The sequence below is a fragment of the Genypterus blacodes genome, unplaced genomic scaffold, assembly GCF_046128005.1.
Source record: "Genypterus blacodes isolate CSIRO-AG114 ecotype Tasmania unplaced genomic scaffold, CSIRO-AGI_Gbla_v1 ptg000041l_1, whole genome shotgun sequence".
Lineage (NCBI taxonomy): Eukaryota > Metazoa > Chordata > Actinopteri > Ophidiiformes > Ophidiidae > Genypterus > Genypterus blacodes.
In genome coordinates, this window is record NW_027466854.1 from 454,679 (window position 1) to 478,472 (window position 23,794).

The 23,794-nt window shown below is 42.5% G+C and overlaps 1 protein-coding gene across 1 annotated transcript; it reads left to right on the plus strand.

Moving 5' to 3' along the window:
• Nucleotides 1-8,549: 8,549 nt before the first annotated feature.
• dpt (dermatopontin) lies at nt 8,550-13,319 on the plus strand. Its single transcript, XM_076148600.1, has 4 exons — nt 8,550-9,766; nt 11,951-12,076; nt 12,160-12,267; nt 12,518-13,319. Exons 1-4 carry the CDS (start codon nt 9,492-9,494, stop codon nt 12,582-12,584), a joined length of 576 nt encoding a protein of 191 aa, XP_076004715.1. The 5' UTR covers nt 8,550-9,491; the 3' UTR covers nt 12,585-13,319.
• Nucleotides 13,320-23,794: the final 10,475 nt, after the last annotated feature.

The following is a 23,794-nucleotide window of genomic DNA, read 5'->3' on the forward strand; positions in this document are numbered from 1 at the left end:
CATTTTTTGTTTCACCCCAGCAGAGGAGGTTGTGTTTTCACCTATGTCTGTTGGTTGTTTGCTTAGTGGCAATTACACCAGGCGTCATGGGTGGGGCATGTCCCAGAGGAAAAGCCATTCAGTTTTAGTGTTGATCCAGATTCAGGGGTGGGACTCTGTGTGTTCTTGATAGGTTTATCTGAGGTGCATACATCATCATGTTGTCTTGTCTGATCATGTCAAACCCACCCAGATGATCTCTACTGTATTTATTGTTAGCAGCTCTTTTTATTACTTGCTATTCGGTTTTCTTTGCCTTGTGCCTTTATAGCTATTTCAGTTTTATTGGTTGTTCTTATATAATAATAAAAGGATAATATCCACAGACATGTCCAAGATCTATTGTATAGTTGTAAAGCTCTCATGCTGTGTGTTCTGAGACCTTAATGAGTGCCTCTAGTTGTATTTTGTGTCTTCCTCCACATCTTCCACTACATCTTTCTTCTATTCTTTGGTCATTTGTTTTCTGCCTCACCTACAGCTCCAGTTACACACCTAAACATTCAAGAAGAGAGACTTTCTTTTGCAATTCTCTTAACTTGTCTTGCATTTCTCTCCTTACATGCTTTGGACAGAGAACATTTGCTGCGAAGGCCTACAAAGACTCTGCATGTGATATTGGTCTCTACAAAGAAACCTTCTTGCCTTGCATGTCAGCATTGATGGGATGAAGATGTGGTGCTTTTGCATATGAAAAGAATCAGTTTCAGTACAAGCAGTGAAGAAAAGACTACAGCCTCTGCCTGGTTTGTTGTTGCATTTACTTCCTCTGATACCACACCCAAAATCCCCTTATAGGGTCAGAATTGAAAAGGAACAGACGAGCAGAGTTCAGAGGTCAGTCTGGTTCGTCTGAATCTTTTCCACAGACAACAGTCATTAAGCTTTGGGTGTAGTTTCCCCCATTTCACTACTGATTAATTCAACCCTATTGAGCATCCAGGCCATGTTGGATATGATTACAAATGAACCATATTTACTACCTAAATCCAGGATGCTTCTTAAAATAAGTGACCCCCAGCCCCTCCCCCACTGCCTTGTACAGCTTTGAAATTGTAATAAACAGGATTTGCTGGTTACAGACACACCTAAATATGAAAATTTATCCCAGCAGACTGAGAATGTGTTAAACGACACCTGGCACACCTTATCTTCAATGGGAAACAACAGCCAACTACTATAAAATCCATGCTGTTCAGTTTTGGATGGGTTCCATTTTAAGCTTGCTAAGCTCCGCTGCCCTTCACAGTTCACTTTAAAGCAGCAGTTCACTGTTTCTTCTATTAGAGCTCTGCTAGGTATTCCTTCATTGTGTTTATAGCCCATAGCAGTATTGGTCACTAACAGCAGCATTACCATCAGGTGGAGCCTTCGGAAAAGTAGACAATGAAAGTAACACGAGACAACAACAGCAGAAGTCATAAACTGAAACTAGCCAGCAGGGGAACCATGTCAATCCCTAATGAATGTCCAGTACAGAAGACGTTGACAACTATACTCTGGAATGGCATGCAGCATGCCTCTGTGAAGGGGAAGACACATGTCCAGCTCCGTGTTTGATTAAGTGTGTGCAGTGCTTATTTTTTCCTCATGTGAGATTAACTTCAAATAGTTTAGGGAGAATTTGGAATCCTTTTGTTTCCAGCCATGTTTATGTCTTACTCACTTTTTGTTTGACTGAAGCACAGAACAGACTTTAGATTTTTTTCAGTTTCTGCCAAACAGATATTTCTCTTTAATGATTAATAAAGCAGACAGTGTTATGTGATCTTTAATATGCTGTAATGCACCCCTTTGTAAGACTATTGATTCTGCAGTGATAACATAGCAGCTCACTGTTTACATAGATCAAGGGTTTGCCAAGATTACCACGAGGTGCAGCATTCTGAGATAGGTTGTGGATGGAATCTGGTATGCGGCGTGTGAGCTGGACTTGAGCTCCTCAACAATAGCATGTCTATGCAGCAGGCCAGAGGGCTGATGGCCTCCTGGACCCGATCCTCTCGCTGTGCAGTGGATTCACACCTATACCTTAATACAGAACCATCACACTGTCCCACTAGAAAGACAGACTATTAATGTCAACAGTTTTCAGTTCAGCTCCATGAGACGCCCAGCAGGTCACATTGCATTACCAAACCTAACATTTGGTTCACTTTAATCATTTTTCCTGATACACACACTTTCCATTTTATTAACATTTTTTCTGCCATGCCACATTGGTTTCAAGAAAGGAGACATACTTATTTCATTTCCCCTCAGGTTGTGTCCAGAGGCATTCAAACACAAGTTCTTACTTTATTCCCTGATCCTTTAAAGCAGTCGCAGCATTGACTATGCTCTTTACTTGAAAGGAATTGGATTAAAAATTCTGGCATTCTATTTTGAGAGTGTTGTTGTGGCGGTGGAGTCTCTGCCTTTCATTGATTGAACTTTCCACTGCAGGTATATAAAATATTTAACTTATATCATCCAAAGTGGGAGTTCTCATCAACTATACTCAAAACTGAAGTAATCAATCTTTCTTTTCAACCCTGTGAACACCATAACACCATTGAAATGAGCTTATGTCAACATATACTTACTCAGAGCAAATGTAAACATTATAATCCTCACCCTGGAGTCATGTACAGCTTATTCTGTGCTCTACTATAAAGTCTATCTGGTATCAATGTAGACATGAAATTGTTTTTGGGTTTGTTTCCACCTAGAAAAGATACAAAATTCCAGCCGGGTCCACACATATTTTACTTCTTAACTTCATAAACAACCCCTGGTCCCTCTGAGGTCATTGTATCTGACCTTATACCATTTATGGGGCAGCTGTCTCGCTGTGTGGCGCCCTACCCATTATGCTATGACACACGTGAATAAGCAGGCCTACCGTGCCTTCACACTGTGGGCAAAATGATCAACAGGACACCAGTGGCTATGTCTCATGGAAGTGATTTAGCAGAGAAGAACCGCTACAGCTGGAAATCCAGGGATTCCTACTGCCTTCTCATGTAAAATGGTGAAAATACCAAGTTACCATTTGATCAATAAGATCCATTATATTTGCTCCAGAAATACTCCACAGTTACAGAGGCTGATGTAATGGCAGGGATGTTTGGTTTGTGTGTGCTGATGGATAATATGCCCTGAAGGCCAAATGGCGAGCAGCAGTTGTCTGAGTTACACGGCAAAAATCAATAAGCAGCACGTCACATTATTTTCCATAATGAGTCCACAGCGTGAGCCGATCCTCTCAAAAGATCAAATCCATGTCGGAGATCTGTTTTATCACTGAGTTACATCATTTTGGCTCCAGCGTTTGTATTCTCAGTATATTAAAGCCACTATGTGTAACACTCGTGCTGAACTTAAACACACATAGGCTATGGACACAGGAAATCCTCCAGTATGTTGGGATACATGCATGCATTACACTGCATCTCTAACACAAAGGAATAAAGTTGGCAGTTAATGTCTAGGCTGCGAACCTTCGAGTGTGATTTTGTAATTATTTATCACTATATGTTGTGACTGACAGCCTTGTGTCTTCAGTAAACCATCATTAGCTCTACACAGTCACCCACATCACTGTTTAAGATGTTTTAAATTAACGGGTTAACACATTAAAAGCACAAATTGAATGCTGGTCCACTTGTAACCCTGCATGCTCAGTCCCTGCTCATCATTTGCTGTCTTTCACCAACAAAGTCCATTCAAATATATTGCAATTGAGGTCTGACCTTGCCTAATGTCAAAACAAACAGCTTGTTATGTCGAACTCTAGGATGTCTGGCAGCACATGACTTAGTTTGGTAGTCCAGTTTATAAACTATGTGAGTATTTAAATTGTAGATAATCCAAACGAGTAAGATTCATCCGTTTGGTGGCCACTGCTCCAAACATTACAGCCAGGCCACAGCAAACACAATCTGCTAACATAGTATGGCAGTTTTAATTGAGAACTATGATCTATTTGACCTATTATACAATTAATAGAACATAGTAGTGGATGAGCTCTGTGCTGGTTAGTGTGAGGCAAATTTAGCAATCCTCTACAGAAATCTGCAGAGCGTTGACACGGCCATTCAAAGTAAAGAAGGTCACGCAGAGACAGATCTATGTTCTCCCTCTCCTGTAGTTTCACCCAGAGAAAGCAGCAGCAGCAGCACGTGAGGAGTTAATCTTTGAAACAGCCGATTCAAATAAACAGGGGCATAATAATGTTGCAATATTCTGCAAAATGTAAAGATCGAGAGAGATTTTACTCAGACGGCCAAACAGAACAGCGTGGAAGATCATCTCCACACTCAGATAAGAGGGAATATTGGGTTTTCTGATCAATGCACAGTGGGGAAAATGAAAATAAGATCAGGGACAAAATAATGAAGCAGTTTCATTTGGGTAGGAACGTGTTTACTAATAACAAGGTGCAGCAACACACTCATGACATCATCTCGTCATTTATTAGGATATTATATATTATCTTTAATTTAGAAATATATTTTACTTGGGAAAGAAATATATAGTAAACAACCACAGCAGTAACATCTCACCTCTTCTCTGGGTTGTTGATGGGTTATAACTGGGTGGTTGCTAAACAGGATTGTTGTTTTACGTCATGAGAATGTGTACGTGTGTGTGTATGTACCTCAACATGTTTGTCGTCTCCAGCAGCACTGTGCATTCTTGTTACCTCCACTCTCTACTGGTAATAACTGGATATTGACACACATGTTTAGATAGTGCTAAGATAATCAGGAGTTAATCATGTTTCATGTTTGTTTTAGATCAGTTCTATTGGTCTATTTTAGGGAGAGTAATCATGTGTTTAGTGCACATTAACAGAGATTTGTGGTTAATAAGTGGCCAAAGATAGTGGAAATGTTGATACGGATGGAGCCTGGACGCGCTGAAGCACCTCTGATGCCTCCATGACTGAGTTTTGCTCTGAATTTTAAATATGTAAGGATATGAGAAGCCTGAGGAAGAAGGTGGAGACATAACTAAGCACTCTAACTGTGGCTGAACAACAGAGTCCCAGTCATTCCTCATGTTGCTTTAACATGATCTCATTCATGACCATTATCGACCCACATCTCTGTCTGCCTGGGATCAGATTATTGATCCAATGGCTGTTTGTAGTGAATTAATTTAAATCAGGTCGCATACTCAACAATGGTAACCAAAATGTAGATGGAAAATGCTGAATTATACTAAGTTAAGGCTAAATCATGTATTTTGACAAAAGAGTTAAGTTAAGTTAACTTAATGCATAAGTTTGTTAGTTGTATGATATTTTTTCAGGATCTGTCAGAGGATATGAGACAGAGTTACTGAGCTGTAAGGGTTTCTCCAAATAGAATGAATAGTTTCCCTCAATTTCAATGTCTCACACAAAATACAGAGTTGATTTTGACAGAATAATAACACGGCTCGGTCGGTGATTGTTTTCTGTGTAACATCATTTTACATTTAATGCAATTAGAACAAATTCACTCTCACCAAGGACGATTGTCTAAGTCAATTTTCTGAAAAGATCAGTCAAATATTTCTGAAGGTTGCACATCATCTCACAAATAACCTTGAGGCCAAAGACAGAAGTTAAAGCATGGATAGAGCCCAACCAATGAGAACAGGGTATCGTGCGCCTGAAATACTTTGGGGCGTGATTATTTTCCAGGCAATCGTTCCTGCTCTCCCATTATCACCACTGTCACTGAGGCTTATCTTTGCCTGTCTGCTTTACAAGCCACGGCTCAGACACATCTTCCCAGTAACCAGCACGCATTGTTCTAATGAGGTTAGAGCCTGAAGCAAAGTGATTTGTTTTGGAGACGTTATTCTAGTTTCCTTTCGGGTGGCCCCTTAATTTCATCAGTGAAGCACTATTAGACAGCAAGGTCTTATGGGAAAACAGACCATGCAAGGGGACCTTTTGACATCCTCACAGTGGCAGTTACATAACCCTGCATACCAGAGTGGGTTGTGTTTTTAGAGGTGTAGTATCCTGATATTATCCATAATGACAGTTTGAGATGTGCGGATTGAATTAGATGTCATTGTTTTCCCGTTTTTACTGTACTGGAATTGAAGCAAAATCTGTGTTAAGTGTACAGCATTGATAGGACTCCATATGATGATGAAGTGATTAATTGGCACATGAGGAAGAGGCTGACATGTGAGGAAATGCATGCAGACTGATTCATCATGTTATGCTGTTATTTCCTTATCTATTCATTCAGCGTATGATGTCTTAAGACACATTATTGTTTGGATTCCACTTGACACATTACTGATTCAGGGGTTTGTCACAGGTTGCACCACACCTAACACAAGAAATTCACTAAGAATAGTCATCTGTGTCATGTGGATCAGCAAACAGAGAGAAGAACAAAGTGCAAACCTGGGAACGCAAAATGTGACATGAATAATTTGCACACCAGGGAGTCAAAGTGAGTCTAAGTGTTGTTCCATGATAAGAGACGGAATATGGAGGCGTTACTTTGAAGCCACTAGGATCAAAGTCAAACATGCAACAGAAAGCCATCTAACATATGTCAAAGTGTATATATCTGTGTATTGATACCTCTTTGTATTTGTTATTCTACCCAAAGAGCCAGATACTATCTTTGCAAGACAATGTCCATCTTCACTTAAGATGTTTACCAAGGAAAGAGGTTCAACATGTACTGTATATACTTTAGATTCTTGTGTGTGAAGAAAGCCACGGTGTGTAAACAGAAGGAGAGATGCAGACAGCCCACACGCCTCAGCTCTGTAAGGAAAGGCCAGACTGTAACACCTCATTTATCTGCTCGCCACAGTTTGCAACCTGCAACCTACAACGTGGAATTAGATTTTCAATGTGAATAATGTATTTGCGTAGCTGGGCTTCTGTGGCTTTGTGTTTGTCCTTGCTGCATCTGAAATGAGGTGGAACCAACACCTCCATTACAAACTTTGAGAGGGCTTATAGCTTTGTAAAAGCACGAGCCGGCGTCTGCTGGCATTCACCACTCATCACAGGAATCATGAAGCAACTTTGAAAAACACAGCACAGGCAGCGTTGAGTGTAGGAGCAGGAGGAGAGGTGTGTGAAAGCTGCTGGGGAACACAATGAGAAGCAGATGTGCACCGTAGCTCCCAAATGTTTACCTTGGAAGACCCTTCCATTAATGTAAGTGAAAGAAGCCTGTCTTTGGGTCTTGGTCACTTTATCTGAATCAAGATCTGGACCTGTCTCCGGTTTATGATCTTTGGCACAGTGAAGTATTACAGTCAAACTTGAGCATTGTGACTTGAGCCCTGTATCTTCAAAGTGCCAATAGCAGCGCTCTAAATAGAGATTTTTAAATAGATATGCATCTATAAATACCAACCACTTCTCTTCTGACGTTTGTGGAACTCCACACACACCGGCTGCACACGTGCTCTTATTTAATTTGACTTGCTTTGAGGATGATCTCTCATGTGGGATCAAAAGCTTTGGTTCATAAAATGGATTTCCGTCCTCTCTAGTCAGAGGCAAACTAAGTTTTAGACCGTCTCAATGACCTCAAGATGTATTTTCTGTTTTAAAACACATGGCGGATGTAAATGTTGGGTTGCATGAGATCATCAGTGTGAACACGGTTTGACTTTTACAAAGTTCAAAACCAACCAGATCAATAAAACACAAAGAAGAATATCAATATCAAGAAAATGCCTCCAACCTCACACAAGCTCTTTTTATCTGTTCTATCTCTTGAACATGGCCTGTAAAGAACTTTGAATGATCTTGCATATGAAATGTTGTATTTATAAACTTGCCTTTGCTATAAATATTCAGTCGTTTTAGAACAGTGCGGCAATCTGTCTGCCAGTCAGCTTTTAGCAAGAACAGATTCACAGGAACAGGAAAAGCTGTTGGAAATCTTATGGCTGTTACATCCTGTGACACAGTGAGGAAAATGGATCAGTGCTTCTTGAGGATGGTCATCTGCATGTTGGCGCTGAATCACATGTTCAGTTCTGCAGGAAAAGGATGTGACCTCCTACGAAACTCAATTCCACTTATTGTTGATTGATCAGTGAAGATTTTCAGTCCTTTAGGTCCAAACCTAGATGACAAGACGATGTTTGTGTGAGGTTTGTCTCCATGTTTAACACAGAGATCCATACTGGTGTGCACTCAGAGGAGCGATGGATCTGTTAAGGGAATGTGAAATATCTCCTGAATGCTCCAACTTACAAAGAACAACAGTGACCCAGATCACACATAAACCCTGAAAAACTTTGTAAAAAATCATAATATCACTTGAAGCTGTGTGCATGGAAGGAATCAACAACATTGTGCTGATGTGTTGTGTAATGGCAGTGTGAGAGACGAGGTGTTTAAAAGCCACAATAAATCCATTTACAGCTCCATAATGCGGGGCCGGGCTGTGCCAAGCGCAAACACAGGGAAGGGTATATGACATTTCAAACATATTTACTGCTTTAACTGCAGTATAGTTAGGATAAGTAAGTTTTAATGTGCATGTAAGAGTGCGGACTGTGATAGGAAACCAGAAACAGAATTGTGTGTGATGATACGTAGTGTAATTTTAACTTAAAGGGGCCATGATACACAGACTGCAATGCTTTTATCCTTCATTTAGGGTCCTACACACATCAACCCCCTCTTCTATTCTCCCTTGCTGCAACACCATTGTGTCCACTGAGTGAAAAATGCATTTTTCTTTTTAGGTACTGTCTCTTTAAGGCCTTCTCTCAAAAGCCTTGTAAACAAAACATGGAAATAAATTGGGAAAGTAAATAAGTTATCAGAAGCAAAGCTTTCCAGTCAGTTTGGGCGCTCTGGGTTTGATCAAGCTTTGTCAGTGTTCAACACAAACACCGTGTAGCACTACAAACATGAGGGGAAACGCATACTGTGTCTCTTGTGTCCTAAAGGTTGCGTAGGGTTATGTGACACTACTCTGTGGGCTTATTAGATGTCACTGAGTGAAATTTTCAATAAAAATGCCTCTGCACGTTCAACCCCCAAAACATTGTGACACAATCAATACTTAGGTCGACAAAATAGTGATTGATTCAGGTCAATGTCACCCATGTATCGATGTGTTGGAGTGTGACTGGAAGGTTACAACAGATGCTTGTGAAACTGTCACAAATGCATGTGTTGAGGTTGTTCAGGCCTGAATAACAGAAGCAAAGGCCTGATTCTTCTGTACTGCATTAATTAAGACTGAACTTCATGTGGATGCTGTCTTTTAAGGAATGCCTTTATCTATGGTGGATTTTGTTAAGGCAGAATCTTGCAGTCCACCTTAAAATGTCAAGTGAGGTCAACTTTTGGGTTTGTCCTGTGAGAGCAAATTACACATCAACTTCTGGAGAAAACATCTGGACCACAAACGTCTTGGAGCAGCGTGGATAGAGGCAGCTGTGAGAGAGCAGTGCAGACAATCCTTAAGATGAATCCTGCTTTCTTGTTGTGGGCTTTTCCTTTGCTGGCCTCGGTGGCAGCTCAGGCTACCGACCACCACGACATGGAGTGGGTCAATGTCTACCGACAAGGCTTCAACTTCCAGTGCCACCCTGGCGAGGCCCTGGTGGCCATCAGGAGCTTCTTCAACGAACAAGAAGGCTCAGATCGCTTATGGTCGTTTGAGTGCCAGCCCACCCCTGAGTCTCTGGGGGAAGCCACTGACTGCTGGTGGGACGACATCAACCGTGCGGGGATGGAGTGGTAAGTCCTTTTTGATATCTCCTCACTATTTTATCCACCTATGGATGTTTTCTTGGTCTTTTAACAGATCTGAGCTGAAGGCAGTGAGTGACTTGCATTGATAGCAGCAGAGTTCAGAAGCTCTTCCTCTGCAGTAAAATGTTTTAATGGTTTTGTTGATAAGATGTCTGAACAGTAGCTGAATGTTCACTGCACTGAGCTGTGACTTTACAGCTTTTAATGCAGTTAAGAATCACATAACCGGACTGAGCAGGATTTATGTCCTTGACCAAGTGTGATAGGAAGAATTTGATAGAAGATGATTTAAGAAAGACTAGTTTGTTTCATCTGCACTGACAAATCACTTCAATACAGAAACATGCAAATAGTTTGAATTTAAAAATGAAACATGGGACCAAAGATGATCTTTCATCCCAATTTTCACACTTTCACAACCGATGTATGTGCTGAAAGGTCACTATTACCAGACAACACAGGCCCATAGCAGAGCTGTGTGGAGTTTGCTGCTGAAGCTGTTGCAGTAACAAAGCCACCCGTGTTAGGTTGGTATAAATGTATACACACATGTGGAACACCTCCAAATCACATTTGGAGCAAAGAGCAGATACAGCTGCAAACGAGGCGTCACTTCAAACCGAGGAGTGCAAACTGCTCCATAATAAAATACTTCATACTACATTTCCTCTATATTCTTCCCATTATTACTCTGTGAAGGATTAAAACACAATCTTAAAAGGTTGCAACATGTATATCTTTCCTTTTCCCTGTCTTAAAATGTGGATTCTAACTACTTTTCTCCATTAAGGCAGTGCGAATGAAACAGCTGACAGTTCTTGGAAACACGAGAGTCTCTAGTGAATTTAGTAAACAACATCCAAACGGCTGTTAAACGTCCTTAAGGAGTCCCTGCTGCATTTTATTGGCCATATGTTACAACATTTTCCTGAACTTTTGCAACATTCCATTCATAAAACGGAAGAACTGGGGGAAAGAAAATCCAGCAGCTAGTGAGCCAGTACATCTCTCTGCTTCATCCAGAGGAAGAGGATAAATCATTTCTCTGCCTGGAATTTCCTTTTGAGCGACTCCCTTTACAGCCTGATCTGACTTCACAGCACCCACAGCCAAAACCTCAAACACCTCATTTAATCTAAGTGATGCTCATCTATGTCAAGATGCGATGGATGGTTAATGTCTCTGAAGGACCTGAAGGACCTTTAACAAAGGTGGTTTTCAGGGTAAATACATAATGAGCACTTTGGATTTGCAGGCTCTTGAGATTTATTTCAGATTTGCTTGTGGTGTATTAAGATCAGATGTAACTGCAACAAACCCACTGATTCAGAGACAGAAACACCAAAGGCTGTCACACTTGACTCTCTTTAACACAGCTGTCTGTCTGAATTACCCTGGCAGAGACATCACCCTGCTGGGAAAGAGCTAACCTATTCCCATTGACTAGATGACTGCAGGCTGTATCCATGTTGCCATGACAAAATTTGCGGAGAGCTGCAGCTCCTGCTGCTTTGGCCTTGATATTCATGGATGTGTTGTGATGACAGTGCATTGTACGGGCCATAAACATACTGTACTGTCAACACACCCGTGTTTACATTCAATCCAGAGGTCCATCTCCTCACAGCCACCTGGGTCATAATGTAATTTAGCCTGACACACATTCCTCATTTATTCCTTAAGTGTTTCTTAATGTGACTAAATGGCAGAATGGCCCTTACAGCATACGGCAGGCGACACAGGACAATACTGTGTGTTTACATGCATGTTACTACCTACGATTATGATTGAGGCAGAACATTTTTGTTTTCAAACATCATGTTGTAGCGTCTCCTATAACATCTCCATCATGCACTTAACTTTGAAATGTTGTACCTTTGTATTAGTTTTGTATGAACATGGCTGCATAGTAAATACTGTAGTATAGAAGATCTGTGCTTTATCACCCTACGCCTAAAGATAACACTTACCCCGAATATGTTTGATATCTTTGTGAATGCAGGTGGAAAATGCCCTTCAAGATTCTCCCACCTCATGGAAACATCATAATCAGATTACAATTGTGTTCTGACTCTGACTTTAATCAGAGTATAGTGTCTATCTACGTGTCCTCACTGGGATATGAGACTGTGACTCATCTGCCTTAATGACTCTCATGTGTCTTTGCAGGACTTCCACATGCACTCGTAACGGCCTGGTAGCTGGTGTGCAGAGCAAGTACTTTGAATCCGTTCTGGACCGGGAATGGCAGTTCTACTGCTGCTATTACAAAAAGCGCTGTCCCTACTCCTGCATGTATGTTCCCACAGTGCTACGCATGATTCAGACTGCTGTCGATCTCTCCAGAACACTAAATAGATTTTTGTTGTTCTGCGCAGGAAGACCAATGACATTCCTGAATACCACAAACAGGAGGCTGAGCTGGTGATCCCTGGTTATGGTTACTTCATCAGAGGAGCCGAGACCACCTTCAGCGGCGTGCTGAGGTTTGACAGAATTTACTCAGAGCAATTGTTTGTTCCAAGATAAATGTTGATCCCATGAGTCGGCAGTTTGGCTCTAGAAAATGTCAAATCCGCCCAGAAATATTTGAAATCCTCAGACACTCATAGCCGAACCTCTGCAGTGACGCCTTAGGAGCTGAATTTACTGGCAAAACAAACTCAAGAGAAATAAAACAATTCCGAGATTTGTGGTTGTGTAAATGACATGTTGTTGTGTTGTGCTTTGTTTCAGAGATCGGCAGTGGAAGTACATCCTGTGCAGAATGACAGACTTTGACTGTGAATTTCAGAATTTATAGATTAGTGAGCATGTCAGCAGCATTTAGACCATTTTAGTACTAATCATACATGTTTACTCTAAACACATAAAAACATTCTATGATATTACACATGAACACACAAGCCTTTGTATTTACTACTTGTGAACTAATTGCCTTTGATATATAGTACGTATGTGTAGATTCAAAGGAATGTTGCTAGTTTATCATGCAAAACGGCCTCATATATAAAACGGAGCAGGCAGGAGAAGCATGAGGTGGAGGCTGGAAGTGAGTCGCTTTGTCTGTGGTGGTGGGAAACTCTGCGTGAGGATCTGTTCCAGAAGCTGAAAGTTAAGATCCGCTGACTGTGACGGCCAAAAATGCGCTTTGCATGATTTTCATGCTCATAAAATCGTTGCGTGAGCCGTGGGGTCCTGGGATTGGGCTTGTGCGTTGGAAGGATTGTCTATATATTGGAAAGATCAAGAAGCTCTTTCAGAATCACTGGCTCTTGCCCCACAGCCTGAGCTTTGCATGCAAGTAAAGGCACCACACCTGCTTTCAATGGACTTTGGATTCCTGCTTTATTAATGTGTCTTCTTCAGTTTGGCAATTATCTGTCTAATGTATTGAACCCATGTTTCACGCAACTTTGCCTGTAAAAATGAGATGAAAGCATTGCCTCCCTTTGCTTCGCTCGTCGGGCCAATTATTGATTTTGCATCTGCGTGTTCACACTCAGAACGCAGCGATCAACCAATAAAGTTCAACTGTTACACATGATGGGAAGATTCAATTTCATTTTTTATCATGACAAATATATTCAGGACATGCTTTTATACAGATGTATTCAATCACAGAGTGTTAGCGTGTCTATGGGGGGAGGGAGATATTATCTGAGAGCATTATCTCCTCTTAACTGAGCTGTTACTATCTCAACAGCTCCTTTGGCTTTACCTGGATAAGATACACATTCATATTGCCACAACAAAGAGTGTAAGGGAAGAGTGTGTCAACTGTATGCATGTGCATGCTGCAGGAAACACCCAGGACTTTGATATTGACCTCTAATTAGCTTTGTATTGATGTGTTTGTTTGAAAAATCAAAAGCGGAAGAGAAATAAAAGCAAAGGGATCTCCTGCTGCTTGGTTAAAGAATGTGTGCTCAAAGACAAAGTGACACATAGAAGTTTTGGGTCAAATTCATTTATGCACATAGATTTTCACAGATTTTCCATGGGTCAGTTCAAGAATTGTGGCCCCATGCGACTGTAATGTAAACATGTAAACAGTTAGAAACACATGGACTCTGATATTCTCTGATCCTGTTTTGGGCCGCAGTCATATGTGGAAGTAAGTCTGATATGTGTCTGTGGCTCAGCACTGCAAACCTCTAAAGATTCTTCAAAAGCAGTAGCTTCTATTTTTATTTGGGTCTCATTTGCATCCACTACAGTGTTTAGTTTGCTTCTGTCTCAGGTACTAAACCCTTGTCTGCTCATGTGGGCTTCAGGTCTCTGGCCTGTGAACACAGGAAGATTGAAAGCGGCAGGAAATAAATTGGATATAGGAACGAATTGGAATTGAGAACCGACACCTGCAGTATAAATGTAGCCTCCACTCATTTTGAGTGACAGCCATGTGAACTTTCCCAGTATTTGTTTTCACAAACATGTGTCTTAAAGCCACTTTATCCCGTTCCATTCTGTTGGTTTAGGACGGGGTCAGCAGCTTTTCATTACCAGCTGAACTCCTCACAGTGCTGCTCACCATCCATTCTAACTTAATGGAGCAGGCTGGGCGAGGGCCAGTGGGCTCTACAGCGTCTTGAATAGACTTGGAGACTGAACCAGTGGCTTTCAGCCCTGTTTGTTTATGTCAACTGCTGTGCTGAGGCATGGAGCCAGACGCTGCAGCGGGACACAGCTGTCCCCTGAGCGTGTGGCCGATGGCGAGTCACACGCCTGCAGGAGCCTCCTTCCCTTGGAGACCCGAATCCCTGTGGTGGAATTCCCTGCTTGAGCTGGGAATGATGGGGATTCATTGTCCGGCTCCTTCAGTACGGAGCGCCGCTGCAGCTGAGTGACATTCTGTCCTTTTCAAAACAATATTTAAACTGCCTGTAATTCCTGTCTAGAGGAAGAACCACAGAGCTGCAGTCACCTTGGAAATATACAGTTAGCTATGATATAATTAAGAGCTAAGGCTACATTCACTGTCACAAAGCTGCAGCTGAAGAACTTCTGTAGGAAGATACGCATATAGAACCATTAAAGACAACACCTACTTCTTAATTATTATGCATGGAGATATTGAGCTCTTTCACGGACATTTGATCTGTGTTTGTACATCCATAATTGGCGTGTAATAGATTTCATGTAGGGACATTAGAGTAAGCTGATAAAGATATGACAGTAACTCTTGTGAGAGCAGAACCCCCAGAGTAATGTGTATGCAAACAATAGTGTGGAAAAATAGAACAACAAACTTCAAATGACTCTTCCCAGAGGAGGCTTCTGTCTGCTTATCAGTAAGAATACTGAAACTACTGAAAGTTATAAGCCACTTTACATGAAACTTGGTGGGCAGGTGAGACAGGATCCAGGGAAGATCCTGTTCCAGTTTGGCCTGATGGTGGCGCTGTAACCACTTGTGGCCTATAAGTTTTAAACCATAAGTCATAGAATCAGGATTCTAATGTTGACTCATTTACATTGAACCTTTTTTTCCACTAAAACTGTTCAGGTGGAGTTTCTGGACGAAATCCAATCAAAGTCTAATCTTGAAGCCATGTGTGTGTGGCTCATTCCTTACCAAGTGCTGCATGGGTTAATTTGTTTACAGTCACCAAACCTGCTGGGTGTGTAGATTCACTTCTTATGCAAAAAACTGAACCATCAGCAGACATTATGGTGGCGCTATGACAACAACAATGTAAAGCCATCAGACTGCAGCACTCAATACAAAACCTGAGAATGATCAATGGCAGTGGAACGTCTCAGTAATCAAGCGTCGTTGATTCACAGAGAAGAAGGTGATGTGTTTCTATTTATGGCCAAATCCCTTTAGAAGGTTTTCTCTCAACAGAAGCTGAGGCCAGTCGGTGCAGCGACTGGCTTCATTAGCTCTGATCCAGTGAGGCAGACACAGCCCAGAATGAGACAAACACAGCAGTTGTTTTGCTTTTGCCAGCTCTGGTTTCTCAGAATAACAGGCCACTGAAAATGGTTTCAGTAATTTGCTGGATGTAAACTGCATTATGAATCAGTGTGCAAACCCAAGGCATCAATATCAGCTGTGTGTGGTGATGGAATTAAAAGGATTCATCCATTCACTGCATATAAGTGTAACTGAGGAGGTGGCTTGGTCTGATTAAAGAGTCAATTCAGTTAGAATCCAATACTCTCTGTCTTTGACTTTGAGTAAGCATACACACATTTATCTTGATTACAGTCTATGGGTCTATGTGTATGGGTTATGTGTATACTCACAGTTTAAGTGTGCGTTAAACTGTACTGAGTGAGACATTGTTTTGGTATACAACGTTGACCGTTTAATCGACCTGCTATTACATTACATTACATTACGATCATTTGGCAGACGCTTTTATCCAAAGCGACTTACATTACCTCCCTTCGCAGAGGGGGGAGCAATTGAGGGTTTCGGTGCCTTGCTCAGGGGCAACTCGGCAGGGACTCCAACCGGCAACCCTCCGGTTCCCGAGCGGAAGCTCTACCCACTGAGCTACTGCCTCCCCCCCTATTGAAAGTTAACACAAATAGAAGACTCAGACTCACATCCTCACAACTATAACACTTTCATAGAGTGGTTGTCTGGTTCAGCTGCTGTAGAGGAAGTAGGCCAGGTGAGGAAATGCATGCGGAGAAGCCAACATGTGAATTTTGATTATCTGACATACAATCTCATTATCTAGTCCTGTTTACTCTCCTTCTCTAATCATGACTACTAACAAGAACATGGAAACCTGTCAGAGAAGGAACCACAGTGAGCTCAGAGCTTCAAACCAAGGACCTTAGTAAGGCAACAGAGCTGACCACTATGCTACTGTTGCGTCCTGACAAAGCAGAAATGATGAATGATGAAGAAATGTTATTATAGTTGGTCTGAATTTCTTTGCTCAAATGAGAAAGAAGAAGTAGCTTTAAAAAAGTATCCAGATCAGATCATCATCCAGATAACGTATTCATTTATTCAGTTCAAAAGGACAATTGGCCTTAAGGTTGCACTCTAATGTTTGTAACTGTATATAGGTCAGGACTGGATGTATATTTAGCTGCAATCCAGATCTTGTGCCCCACACAGAAACATGTGTGTTTACAAAAGAGCCTGTTGACTTAATAACATTAATAACATTAGTATTCATTCAGGTTTAAACCATTGTCCTCTGCTGCTCAGTGAAGTCTGATAAGCATATCACTGATTTTGATTAGTTAACAATATTCCAATACATTTCGTTACTTAGAGAGTTGAGAGTTAAATGTCACATAAAGCTTTAAAATGAAGAACAATCTCCAGGACCAGAGAGCGATTGAATCCTGATCCCTAACTGTGAACGCTACAGAACCTTTCTAATTATACTTCACAGACATATTCAGTGTTGAAACTAAGTAATTCTTCCTTTTAAATTGTCAATGGAATGTAATAGAAAGTATTTCAGGGATGCAATGTACAGGTGCAGCGATCATCTTTCATACTTTTCAAACAATCCCTCATTTTTGTGATAAACTAGTCTCTGCATATTTCAAGGAAAATGCTTTGTTCTGAACTCTCTGAAAGAGAAGCATGGAGGGGCTTTGTTTGGCAGAGATCAGTGAGTGAGCAGGAAGAGCACCATGGAGTGTGACCCTGACCCACCCTGGGGCTGCACAGATAGCCTGTTTATTTTAGGGAGCCTCTGCCCGCTCTCACTGCTCTCACTTAAGGACAAAAACAGCTGCCTTGGTTCATGTCTGACAGAAACAGGGGTACAGTTCAGGGTAAAGCCTCCGGAACACGGTTTGCACAACGTTACACTTGACAAATAATGTGTAACCAAATACAATCTACATCACAATGAAGGAACATGGATTACAGAGTGAGAAAAGAGAAGAGGAGAAGTTTAGCTTTAACTTTACACTGCAACATTTCTGATTCTCTGATGCTTTATGATTCACCACTGACTTTGTTTACAGCGTTTTCTCTTTGCATGAGTAGACACACAGCAACATGTTCAAGCCCACTCAGTGAGAGCTGCCTACACCATGCATGTGAAGGCCGGATCACCAAACTATGAGCTGCCAACAGGAGGGACAGGACACAAAGGAACACGTATCAACCTGTGCCTTCAAATCACATCTGTGTGCCACGGATGAAAGCATTCGGCCAAAATAATGACATATCAACCCCTTTAACTACAGATGATTCTACCAGCATCAACCACATGAAACGGCATACATACAGATTCAGTTTGAATGAATAATTGAGAATAAACTGATAGTAATCTGATGCTAAACCTCTATTTCCTTTTGTGGGTCTTTGGAAAACCTCTAGGATTCTTTGCATTGAGGACTCAGCAGGTGACTCTGCACTTTAAACAACATTAACACACACACATTGGTCCAGTGATCACAAAATGGTGCTATCAGAAAATAGAAGCTGGATGGATCACAGACTGCAGGAGCAGGTCGTGATTTGGGAGGCAGCCAGAGTATTGTGGGAAAAAAGAGGTGTAAGGTGAGATCAGTGACCTACTGGTTCCCAGCCTTCCCTTTGGCTTTCTCACTTTCTCTCTGCTTGCAGCGCACCTCTAGACAAAAGCATTATTATTGCTCTTGGATTCTACATCGCTGCATTCTTGGGCCTGGAACTGCACAGAGTAAATTAGACGTTTTATATCCTGGGATGGGGATTGGATGGATCCGTGACTAGGAAGCCAGAATCTGCTGTTTCCAGTCATTCAGACTGGAAATGTTAACACCACAATATTTCCGATGACTCTCCTGCTGGCTATTCTGTCCCTCCTATTGGACAGGATTAGTTTGTGGCAGCATTTCCTGGAAGCCTAAGAACCAAACACATGGTGCCACACAGAGCAGGCTTTGTTTTGAAAAGGTGTCCGACTTAATTCTGGGTTTTTCCTGGATCTGGCAGGTGAAAGGTCAGGCAGTGAGGGTAAAAGATGCACTGAGGCCTTTCAGTATGTTAATCCAACTGCTGGCCAGAGGCCCAGGCAGAGAGAAGAGCGGTACCACGATTGTGTTACACAAAACAGGTTCTTCTCACACCATCAAGCACGTGCTCCTGTCTTAGTTGTATGGAACCCAACCGTGTCTGAGAGTTTAGCTCCACTCCCTGAGATCCACAGGGTATAGAAAAGTACATCACAAGGTACAGGACAGAGTTCACAGGAAGTGACAAGTTACTATTAAATTGAATTGTGTTACATGTAGATGAAAACAAGTTAAAGACATAAAGGATTCAGCTTTGATTGTAGTTTGGGGCCTCTGTGTGTGTGTGTGTGTGTGTGTGTGTGTGTGTGTGTTTGTCTCACTGGAGGCATTTTTAAGGGAGAACTTCATGTGAAAGTTCAGCTCAAACTCTAACTGTATTAGCAGGCCTGCACATAAGCGGTACGCAGGTCCACATGCCCGGCCTAAAATAGACAATGCCTCAGCTCTATACACATGCATTTTGTGTGCAGCCATGTATATTACACTATAAGCACTGTATGTCCCCTTTAATGTTCTGTCCAACCTCATTAACATATGCAAGAGGGGCAGAAACAAAGGGGCCACACACACACGCACACACACACACGCACACGCACACGCACACACACACACACACACACACACACACACACACACACACTTCCCCTGCATCTATTTAACGGCTGCTGGTGGCACAAACACTCTTTACTTTTTCATTCCATGTGTCCCTCTGGAGGTCCTCGCTCTGTAATTCTAAGTCGGTCAACAAACACCAACTGTTGATTCGTGGACAAAGAGAAAGCAGGAATCGCATGTTAAAGTGATATAATTATTCATTTCTCTCCAGGCTTTGATCTTGGAGGCCATTAATCCCTAATCTGGGTCTATTGTTTGTTTCATGAGCATTCCATTCTTTTAGATGTGTGATTATAAACGCAGACTTGCACAAATAGAACCGTGCGCTTTGATGTGCAGGCGTTCTTATCCGAGAGATAACATCCAACACCTCGGCCTTGACTGAATTTATGAGTTAGGTGCCCCTGCAGTGGCATCACGCCGCCTTAAAGCGCCCGCGCTGCCTTTATTACCCACATGTTTGCCTCTCATATCACATGAACCAGTAGTTTTTATTAAATGCTGTAAAGCCGTAATGATTAACAGTCAGTTCTTCTCCTGGACTTCGCTTGGCTCCGTTTCCTCACTCGCTCACTTTTCTTCAGCGATGCCGGTTTGTGACGTCATCCCCAGCACCCGAGGCCGCCGGGTCCTTTAAGGCCTGAGGAGGAAAAAGTGCTCACTTGTTTTATTTCAGGCCGTTTTTTTTGGAAAGACCTGCAACGCGGGCAAGACCTCTCAGCCAGCCAGACAACAAAGCACTGAAGGATAAGCCAGCACGGTGACATAAGCGCCGCGGTGATTGTGAGCTCTTACATCATTATCCTCCATTCCGTCCTCTCTGCAGCAAAGGTTGGTTTCCTTGACGAAACTCTGTGATTGCCAGCGTCCTCCATGTTGGATTTCCTCCTGCGCCCCCCCGCTGTGAAGAGCAGTGTGCTGCTTGAAACACAGGGCTGGAAACAGATTTGGAGAAATGAGGTTACAGAATAAATCCTGGCATAAAATGTCCACCCACACTCTGTTATTAGTTTAGCAATGACTGTGGGACAAGAGTGCATTTTCATCTACAGGTGAGCTCAGATTTTCCCTCCTCTCTCTTTCTCTCTATTCGCCCCCCCCTCTCTCCCTCTCTCTCTCTCTCTCTCTCTCTCTCTCTCTGTGGCACATGAAGGCGTGGCACCAACGGCCTCCTCGGGCAGTGGGTAATGGAAAAGTACTCCACTGCCACGAGAGCCACAGCGAGCTTCCTATCAATGTGTCTGGCCTTGAGCAGAGAAGCAGCAAGACAATGAGAGATAAGTCAGTCTCCTCTTAGTTCACTCACCCCCCCCCCCCCCCGACCAGCTGCACTCGTCCCCAGACAGAGACCTTTATCTTGTCCAGGAGTCTGGGTTAGACACAAGAACGTTCTGACTCCCTTTCAGCTTGATTTAAGAGCCATTAGTGCAAAAAAACCCGGACAGATGGGAGGAGAACTACAAATCCACACCTGAGACTTATTGTTCTTATTTATTTTCTTTGGTCTGAGAGCCAGGCACACAGGTTATAATGGATGATTTCTCATCTATGGGCAGAAAGCAGGACTGGCGGGCGCACTTTGTACCGAAAACTCATTTTTATTATCGGACCGGAAATGAGTTTGAGCTTATCAAGTCCATTCATCAGCAACTTTGAGTGCAGGATGTTAGGATCTGTACGCTCTAAACTCAAGAATAACAATAAAGACAATAAAGGCCTGAGGGGCGATGATGACTTCTATCAAGGTCATGACTCTTCATTTAGGATGGACAGGAGAGAATCCACAGTCTTCCTCTCCTGGTGTACAGTCAATACTGGCTTGATTAAGCCGAGTGGAAATAGATTCAACAGCAAATACACAACCAAACACCGAGTGGCAAACCATGGGGGCGATACGGGCACCGATCAGAGCTCCAGTTCTGCTCCACAGCGCCAGCAGCTCTGCTTACTCTCACATTTCAAGGTTAGAGTACGAGGAGGACATTACTGTAAACCATTTTGGCTGGTATGCGTCTGCTGTTCTGTACATGGAAGACACTCCAGTTTCAGATAATCCATTTTTAAAGCAGTGGGCTTTAAAAGTTGTATTTACTACAGCAGACAGAATCTATTATGGGACGTCATTCAATTTCCTCTCACTCATTCAGTATGGCATCAGTGTGGCTGTGAGGTCATCAGAGTGGGTTATAAATAGGGATATGGGGCAGAGAGAAAGTCATCTCCAGCTCGTCAAGGCAGATATGGATTACGACAAATGCACTCTGAGTATAAAGGACGGGAATCAAACCTGTGTTAATCAATCTTTACTGTCAATGGGGAAATGTTCAGGTATAACATTGGATGCAGTATTCCAGTGGCTGTGTGTCTAAACCAGAAAAGACCGAACTGAACAGCACAAAGTGTAGATACGATCTTATACAGGACACTAGAACAAGCTTTGTGTGTTGATTCCATACACAGGCAAATGTTAGTTTAACCCGATTCTTCATTTGTCACACATGAGTAATCTCTTTGAGATGTCACGTAAGGCAACCGAGTGCCTTAACTCGTCATCCTCTTTGCATATGACTGAAAGGCTTCTCCACACACAGCACCTTGTCGTGGGTAGATGTTAAGTTTGTTTCCCCCCCAGAATGACAGAGAAGCTCATTATCTATATTGAGTCATAAACGCCTTGGCACCAGCAAACCTGCTTAGATCAAACAATGCTCTTTAAAAAGGAAAGATGCTGTGGGGAGGAAGAGGTAAGATGAGGTAAGATGTGCAAAAGCAGGTCCAAGCCGAGCCATGACCGTGAATTAAAGAAACTATATGAAGGAATGAAGATGGGATCATTCATCCACCAAACCTCAATGGATATATGGAGGATGCAAACAAGTGTCACCTGACATAGTGACACACTGTCCAGACGCAAATCGAGCTTCCCCTCACACACACACAGACACACACACAGAGACACACACACACACACACGTGCTGATCAGCCTGTTAACTCTCTCTCTACCACTTAGAGTAAACAACCAATGGAATCATATTTGTATGTTGTATTAAACCAGGAAGGAAAGAAAAGGAGAAGAGGCCACAAACAGAGGAAGCAGTGGACTTTGTTTTAAATAAACTGTTTCATCAAATACGAGAAAAGTTTCATCTGAGGAAGCAATGTGAAGCTGGACAGGAAGGGTTACAGCTCCAGCCTGTGTGGATGTTAGGCACACTGGATCTGCAGCCACATCAGCCACCAGTTCAGTCAGGGAGTCACAGATTGGTAGGCAGAGCTCAGGCTAAACCACAAATCGGCCTCTGCAGCAGCCACCGAGATGAGTAGCCAGAGGCTGCAGAGAAAACAACAGCTGCCATTGAAAGAACAGAGCTCTGGTCTGATTGTGCCGATTTGTATCGTAACAGAGGAACAAATATGGTGACAGGACTGAGCGATCACACAGAGCTTCAGGGATAATTGCGTTTCACTGTGTACCAACGTTTCCTTCCCCCTAAAAGTGATCAAGTGCAGACTGGGACAATCAGTGTTATATTTAATGCATGAATGCTGAAGTCAAATGCATCACAGGAACATTCTTTTCAAAACTGATGACAGGTTTTTGCGAGTGAAGCATAAATAATAGGACTTCTTTGGGGAAATTAAGAATCCTCCCTAGGTTGGGCAAAACCCAGTATGTCAACAAATGCAGCCGTGCCCCTCAGACACAATCAGCCCGTTCTGAATCCCAGGATACGATGATGTCACACCCTTAAGCTTCACCTGGGGGTTGGATTGGTTCGGCCTCTGAGGAACTGGAATGAGGCGTTTCCTTTAAACCAATGAGGTCCAGGTGAAACGGGGATGGCAGAATGGTGACATTGGTGATTTCACATTCCCTCTTCGGTCCAAACAGGTTGTTGGATTGGCACTCACCTCACATAGCACGCCGTCTAATCTAGTCTGGGGAGCCATCTTTCAGGTGAAAGATCTGAGGCCTGCCAAGTTTGAATTCGTCCTCCAGACAAATCCTCTCTGCTCTGACCTCAATCTGTGCAGGGTGAAAATAAATAAAACCCCCTCATGTATCAATAAAGACAAAGATAAATCCCTAGAGCCTACATGAGATTGTACAGGTTAGTAAGTGAGTGCTGTGATTCTTTAGGTGGGGGGGTATAACATCTATTTTCTCACACTTCTCACTCATACAGCTGGACTGTTACTATTTAGGGCCTTTGTTTCGGGACCTGTGGTGATCATCTACCCATGGAGTCTCAATCCTCTCCATCTCAAATTTAGACACACGCAAGATCTGGCAGGACCCCCGACCCTTGATTAAGTGAACACAGATGGTTTAGCCCAACAAATGTGGTTACTGCAGGGAACCGTGTGCATCGTCATGGTTTCTCAACACCCAGAGTGAGAAC